Source organism: Solanum tuberosum, unplaced genomic scaffold (genome assembly GCF_000226075.1).
Source record: "Solanum tuberosum cultivar DM 1-3 516 R44 unplaced genomic scaffold, SolTub_3.0 scf00213, whole genome shotgun sequence".
Lineage (NCBI taxonomy): Eukaryota > Viridiplantae > Streptophyta > Magnoliopsida > Solanales > Solanaceae > Solanum > Solanum tuberosum.
In genome coordinates, this window is record NW_006239141.1 from 87,803 (window position 1) to 96,348 (window position 8,546).

The 8,546-nt window shown below is 28.5% G+C and overlaps 1 protein-coding gene across 1 annotated transcript in view; it reads right to left on the minus strand.

The window, feature by feature from the left end:
* Positions 1-369: 369 nt before the first annotated feature.
* Positions 370-8,546, minus strand: part of LOC102591037 (pathogen-related protein-like) — a 37,044-nt gene continuing 28,867 nt past the window's right edge. The window contains exons 2-4 of the mRNA XM_015312768.1: positions 1,667-1,799; positions 580-881; positions 370-492 (exon numbers count right to left, since the gene is read on the minus strand). Coding sequence (XP_015168254.1) covers positions 373-492; positions 580-881; positions 1,667-1,799 — 555 coding nt within the window. The 3' untranslated portion in view covers positions 370-372. The remainder of the gene's footprint in view (positions 493-579; positions 882-1,666; positions 1,800-8,546) is intronic.

Consider the following 8,546-nt stretch of genomic DNA (forward strand, 5'->3'; position numbering starts at 1 on the left):
CATTCACTGTATTAGTTGGGTTTAGGCTGACTTGTTTTGATGGAATAAGACGAGTGCCATCACGTCCATTTTTGAATCGTGACATTTATTAAATAGAAATAAATGAGACCTAAATCTTTTTACATTAAATACTAAATTGCATAAACAGGACTACAAGTACTAACAATCTTTCATAAGTATAATTAAAGATAATCAAATGTATAAAAATTGTAGTCAAGAGAAAAAAAATATCATAGAACAGCAGTACTTTTTATTTGAAATATTAAACAAACCATGCGCTTCAAAGGTAAGCTACACATTTTTAGTAAAATAATAAAACATAACCACATACATCTTGTAAATAAGTAACATTTTGCAAGTAATAATTTATTCTTATTTCATAAAAGGACATGTTGAAGCAACATTGCTTTCTCCTTTCACAAGTCCTCCAAGCAATTCTCCTCTATCAAAAAACATATCTGCCTTTATAATCTTGTTACTCTCTTTATCCAACTGTTTCAACAAATTAACATTTAATTATATTTCACAAAATATATAAAAAAAAAAGTAAAGAAATGTAGATGGTTTTTTGTTAATTACTTCAAATGTGCCAATTCCAAAGAGCTCAACAAGTTGTCCAGTTGGAGCATGTCCTTTAAATGGAGCATCCATGTAACCCCAATGCCTAAATTTGTACACAATTCCTGGTGGTCCTGAATAAACATGGAGGATTTCGATCGCGAATCCTCGTAAAAATATCGATCTGAAAAGATTTTGTGATGATTCAAAAGTTTGATCGTCAGGATTGTAGAATCGAACATTTTCTGGTAATGAAGTTTGTAGGAATATATTGTAGCTACCACCAAGCTTTGCAGATTCTGCTGGTGTCAAGCCCTTTCGGCCTGTAAAATTCTTTATTCTGTCGATCTATATAAATTAAATTCAAAATGTATTATAGGGAGAATATATTTTCCTAATTGGTCATGGCTTTGAAAGCAGTAATAAAGGGAAAAGGAGAAAAAGAAAAAGATTAATGTTTCATGCATGAGAATAGCTTTCTTTTTTAATAAGAAATAAAATCATAGATTTAGGGTGTTTTTGGTATTTGATAAATAAGCAGAAAAAATAGTTTAAAAAAGCTTTTTCTTCATAATCTAAACAAATAATGTGAGAAGAATGGCGATGGGGTGGGTGTGCTGGAGAATGGGTAGGAGTGCGGAGCTAGAAGTCCAATTATAGGTTCGGTCGAACTCATAGTTGTATCAAGAAGTTTATTTATTTAAAAATATACAAATATTAGATTTAGAACTCAGTCATAATCACTTAAAAATAATTATTTATATATATACCATATTATATTCCCACATGGATATGGACCATCCAACTGAATTGAATTGGTGATTCACGTGTTGTGTTTGTTTATTGAAGAAAAATAAAATGTAAGATTTCTTATACTCGTCATTCTCAAATTCAGAACTCATAAAATAAAATTTTACTCTACCTCTAACTTCACTTATGAAATTTCTTTTCTAAAGTCATTTTCCTCATCTTTTTAAGAAAAAAATATACCTAGAGAAAATGATTTTCCAAAAAATTACCAAACATAAAAAAATTGTAACAATATATTTTTGTCCGTATCAAATACACCCTTAGGTAAAGAGTAAGAGAAACTGTGAGAGAAGTGTACCATTAACACTAATTGTGAACTTGTTTGGATCCATAGTTTTGAGCTCATTAGGATCTGCCTTATGGACTATTTCCATTTCCCAAGTCATCAATAGCCGTTGCACTTTCTCTTCAACTGATCCTTCAGCCCATACCTAAACATTTAAAACAGTAATCCACTATATATTATAATGTCAAAAATTTTATGTAGTAACAAAATGAATTGTTTAGTATTAAGGAAAATAATATATAGGCATAGATTTTTATAATTATGTAGCTAAGACAATAAAAATAATAATCTACATTATTATATTCAACAAAAGTAATAAAAAATAGAAAAAGAAAACTTCTAAAATACACTTCAAAGCAAAGAAAAAGAATAGCGAACAAAAACAAATTGTTACATATGCATAAGAATAAGCAATGATGTCATATAATAATTTATTTCATCTTTAATTTTCTTTAAGAGAAAAATAAAATATAACTTATTCTCATAATTCTTTTGATTGAAATAAGATAGTTATATTAATTATGTTTTACAATAAAAAGTAGGATCATAGAGGACTAAATGAGCAAAAATGTCCGTATGTGTTACTTAATTAAGTTACTATATATTACAAGTCAAAGTAAAGAAAAAATCTCTAGTAAAAGTAATTCCTAACTATGCTTCAAAAAATATTCTTCTAAGTCTTCCTTCAAGAAAACATACAATAAATAAATAAATAAAGGAGAAAGTAATACAATACAAGCATCACTTTTACAATTTCCATTATTAAATAAATATGAATTCAATAAATCAACTCATCAATTCAAAATAAATTATTTAATTAAAATAATATAAAACACAAAAAATATAAACAATTGTTAATATGGTACTGTTTTATGTATGATATTTATACTCCCATCATGTCAAATAAAAAAATAATTATATAAAATAAGGGAAAATAATTTAAACTCAAGGGACAACTTATCTTGATCAATTCACCCTTGCTAGAGTACTTTGAGAAAAACGATGTAGTCGATGTCTTGATCTCCTTGTGAATCTTCCAAGATGTTATGGAATTTTCAAGATGAAAGCGTTATGCAAATCCCATACTAGACTGCTCTACACCCTTGTAAGAGATCGGTTGAACATCCTCGGTGCGGTCCAGCTGCAGGAAAGACCAATCGCAGATACAAATTAAAAGAGATTCCCGCCTCCGGGCTGGGGTTCCCCGCGGGGCTATTACACGTATTCCCCGGGGGTAGCTACAAGCATAAACTGCATATAAGGGGAATTGAAACCCCCTCTGATGCTGGCGGGCAGATGTATAATGTATTACTTTGATCCAGCAACTTCTTAGGACCGATGTCCAACGTCTTCCAATTAACATAGAATAGGGTTTTCACAACGACCTCCGTGGTGCGATTTAGATTCTCGTATTGTTTTTTATACCACTCAGGAGTTACAACTATACTCGTAAGTTATGAAATTATCAAGACTAAAATTAAAGGGTATGAGTAGTTATTATTTATAAATATATTAAATTAGAAAAACTTAAAATATTAGAAGTTATATTTGTCATTTTATAATAAGAAAAAGGGCACAAAGAAAATCTCTACGAAAAAAATGTCAAATAACTTGAGCATAAATTTAACTACCTTATACATGCTCTTAATAACAACAATTACATGAATAATGTAAAAATCAAGCTAAAAGATATCAAGAAAATATATAATAAATAAAAGAGAAAGTAATAAATACAAGCATTATTTTTACAACGTCCATTATAAAAAATAATATGAATTCAATAAATCGATTCATCGATTCATCAATTCATAATTCTTCGAACCCTTATCGTTATCGGTATTCATTTCACAAGCCGATCTTCATTGAAGAATTTTATTCTTCAAAATTAAAACATAAATATAATATAATTTTATTCTTCAAGATTTAAAATTTATATATATATATATATATATTACTACTTCAAATATGAAATAATAGAATGATCATATTTACAAAGATAAAATGATGGAATACCATAAGGTGTTTTAAATTTTAAATTAAATATTTAGGAGTTATGAATATGAAAAGTATAAGTTATGAATATTATTAAGAGTGAATATGGAATAAAGAAGAGAGAAAATAGTGCTTAACGTTTATAGTTACGTGGGAACTATTTCATGAAAATTGATATCAATCTTTGTTGTTTAAATGAATCTCAAGAAATAGTTTTAGATTTTCTAATAATTTATACAAATAGAAAAAAAAATAAAGTCAAAAATTTGAATAAAAAAATTAATGAAATTGGAATTTTTTTAACAATCATACAAAAATGTCAAAAATTTGAATAAAAAAATTAATGAAATTGGAATTTTTTTTAAACAATCATACTAATTTATTGTGTATAAGTTATTATATTAATTATTATATTTATTAATGAAGAATTGAGAAGTCTTAATTACATTCAATTATTCTACTTTAATTAAGAAAATAGGGGAAAATAAAGAAAAATATCAAAAATAAAGGAGAAAAAAAGATAAATATGAATGGTGGCCTTAGAGAGGTGTCACATCATCTTTTATATATATATATATTAGAACAAAAAAAATTGTACTAACAATATTAAATTAACGTACTTGACTAAATAAGATAATAACTTTTTAAAATATTTACATATAAATAATAAATATTAGTTAATTTTAAATTTTGTTACTTTTTATAAAATTCAAGAGCGAGGTAAATGTTTTTATTCTATTGTTAAAAATAATAATAACATGGCATGACATTTCATTAGGAGTGAGGTTTATATTTTCTTTTACGTCGCAATTCAATACTTTCTCCATCTCATATTAGTTGTGTTAGTTAGTTTATATATATATATATATTAAATTACTTGTTTATTCATTAAATTAAAATAAAATTAGTTAAAAAAATTTCTCACTTTATCCCTACAATTAATACTCTTAAGGAAATATTATAAAAATATTAATTTAACTATAAAATAATGGATTCATTAAATATTTTGAATTTCATGAAAATTAGTAATGTTATTCTCAACATGGAATATAATTATTGAAATTGTAAACTATTATTATTATTTTGTAGAGGTATTAATTAATCAATAAATTAATAAATATTACTTTAAAGAATATTTTTAAAATTTAATGAATATACCTTATTTCCCCCCTTAAAAACAAGTGTTATTAAAAAGGAAGAACAATGAAAGATAACAATAATTGGAAGAATAAACTACAATAAATGCTTCTTGGGTAGTGTTTTTTATTGAGAAGGAAATTTTTTTTGGGCAGTATAATTTCTTGAAACCATCTAATGGTTTAAGATTTTTCTTTTAGTAGTTTTATTTTGGAGGGTACTTTGGGTACAAGAAATAAATGAATTTACCCAATCACCCTTCCCATTTCTCAGAAATTACAACATTACCTGAAATTAACTGCTCGTGACAATTCCTACCAAAAATGTGTCCTGCCAAATATATTTTCCGTTAAAAAAAATTATGCTTATGATCTAATGGTATCTAGCCCTGCAGTACGTCTGCACGTACTATGATAAATGTTCCATTTTCATTTTATTTTAATCTCCAATTAGTTGGATTGAATATACTAGGTAATACTCCCCCGTCTCATTTTATATGTCACATTTTTACTTTGCACTCGCATTAAGAAATGATGTAATTTTATCTTTCTACCCTTATTTAATGTTTTCTTAAGTCAACTTTATTAATAAATGACAAGATGAATTAACTATTCTATTAAGGGTATAATATGCAAAATATGGAAATTTATACATAAATTTTATAAAATGACAAGTATTGTGGTCCACCTATTTATAGAAAGGGATGACATATAAAATGAGACGGAGGGAGTAGTAACATATTCATGTATTAATTTGTATATAAGTTATTTAAGGTTTGGTAATTAATTATAAAAGAAATAATTTATGTATAAAATTAATATGATGTTTGATTTGATAATGTCACGATTCGAAAATGTACGTGATGATACTCATCTCATCCCACCAAGACAAGTCAGCCTAAAACCCAAACAATACGGTGGAAATACAGAAGATAAACTATCAATAACACAAATGCGGATAACTTAGTCAATCTATAAATACCCTTAAAACTTGGCTGTCATGTGTATAAGTCACTTATGTATTACAAATGAATTGAAAGAAATACAAGTCTCAATGTCTTTGTTTCTAAAGTAAGAACAATAACATAAATAATTAAGGAACAAGAAGGTCTGCTGAGGTGACAAACAATTACCTCTCAAGTCTCCACCCTCGCTCGAAGTAGAGAAGAAGAATGATCGCGTAGATCTGAACTCGTAACCTACACTAGAAGCAAGGTGTGAGTACTAAACAATACAATATTCAACAAGCTAACCACTAAACACAATGTAAAGCAAATAGAATACGAGTACTCCTTTCATCCCAATCGAACCTCCACAAACTTTAATCTGCACAGAGTTCAGCCCAACTTAAAAGTTCACAATTGCAAGTAACACATAGTTCAATAGCAATGCCTCAACAATTACAGATCAACCACAATCAATTATCAAGTTCATCAATCAAAGTTTCCAACAATTCCCACACCTCATAACAAAACATATAAGAAATAACTCAAATCGCATCTCAACACAAATAGTCTATTATCACAATAGTCCACAATCAATAGTCTCAACAATATAGAATCAATAATCATAATTCATGAAATGTGATGCAATGATGTGCAATGTCATGTGGAATGATGCATGTCTGTCTTACGATACACATCCACTGAATTTCATATCGAAATTCATGGGGAAACACAAGATATATGTACCCGTCGGAACAAAACGTGGACATCAATATCACTCGCCAGAATCATTTTCCATCGCCATCAATATCACTCGTCGAAATCATTTTCCATCAGCAAAATCACAATAGATCTCGTCACAATGTTTCAGATCTAATGCAAATAGGCATGTTTACACCATAATGAAGAAGTGACAATTCCATATCATTCCCAATCACAACAATACAATTATAGTGTTTCAACAATAATGGACCAATACTACCACTCAAGTCATTCATCGTATACCACACAAAAATTACCAACACATTGCCTTATTCCCCTTATTATCATTAAGATCAATTGATGTGAACAATTCAACTCATCACCAATTTTCATTACTCTCCAATACATACAATAAGAAAAATACAAGATTCTACTAAGCTTTAACAAATTAAAGGTCTAAAAGTTCACTTGCCTCAACAACTCAATACTCAATCTGACACTTAAGCTTTTCCCTTTCGAACAGTATCTGAATCAACACAATATATTCAAGCAAGTATTCACTATAAGATTTTGAAACTAACAATTGTATCAAGCAATTTAGAAAACATGGTCAAATCGACCCAAAAACTTGATTTCGAAAGTGAAGGTTAAATCTGATATTTGTGACAATGCGTTACCCAAAACATTTGGAAACTAATGGTGAAAATCATTTTGAAAACGAAGTTGAAATCAATCCAATATCATCAAATTCTTTAAAAATCTTTCAAGTTGGGATCAAAACTCATGTTTAATCATCAAAATCATGAACTAAATAATGGGTAAAAGAGTTAGGGAATTAGAAATCGTAATGTATCTTGAAAAAACTCATTAAAATTGTCAAAATAGAGCTATCAAAGTTTGAAAATGGATAATGGGATTGAAACCTCAATTTTGAAAACAAATTGTCAGGGGTCTCGCGAGCGCAATCTTAGGTTTGTGAATGCGACGATCTAATCGCGAATGTAACCCCCGGATAAAATGACCCTTCACGAACGCGATGGGGCTACTCTATCGCGAAAGAGAGCTGACCCTCGCTAACGCGAGTGTCAAAAAACTCGACCCCTCATGAACACGATCAGATCTTCGCTAACGTGAAGGTCGCAAAAACAGTCAACCCTTCGCGAACGAGAGGCACATCAGATATGAGACATTAGAAAATTAGCCAATAAACAAGTCTCTGAATGGACCTTTGGGATTTGTTTGGAACCCCATACACAAATCAAATATGCTACCAAACTAAGCTCAACGTTCCGGACTCAATGGATCTATCAAAACCCAGTATTTCTTTGTTCCAGATATATGGACCTATTTTTATTTTTAAAAAAGGTATTGTCGAGTTTATATGGTTTTATTGGCATAAATGATACCCCTTCACATTTAATTGTCATTTTCTCAACTAAAAACTAGTCATCTTTTTTAAATATCAGGATAATTTTTTTTTTCAATTTTACCACTTGCATTATATGTTTTTGAAAGTAAATTGATCACTTACGATTAAATAAATATTTTCCAAAAGTTCTTGGTCAAATTTGAATTTACTAAGCAAGAGCTACTTTGACCTATGCAATATTTGTCTTTCATATATTGATGGAGAGGTGAAGAGGTAAAAAAATCCCCCCTAATTACTTCATCCATTCCAATGAATGAATTTCTAGCACTTTTCTTTATGGTACAAAATCAATAAATGTTTCAAAATTCAAAAATGTATTACTCCCCCCTTTCACGTCTCAACTCCGTCTCATATAATTAGTTGTCTATATATATAAAAAGAATTAATTTAAATTATTTGTCAATACAAATTTAAGATAGAATTAAAAAAAATCATTTACACTTTAAATTAATTATATTTGAAAGTGTAACTAAGTTTGTAAAGTTTTAAAATGTATTTTACGGAGTTATAAATTAGTAAATCTATCTTTCTTATTTATGATTTTTTAAAGGAGCTTATAAAGAGAAAAATAAGACAACTAATATAAAACAAATGGATTAATTGAAACCCAACGCCCCCCCCCCCCCCCCCCCCCCCCAACAAAAAAAAAAAAAAAAAAAAAAAAAAAAAAAAAAAAAAAAAAAAAAAAA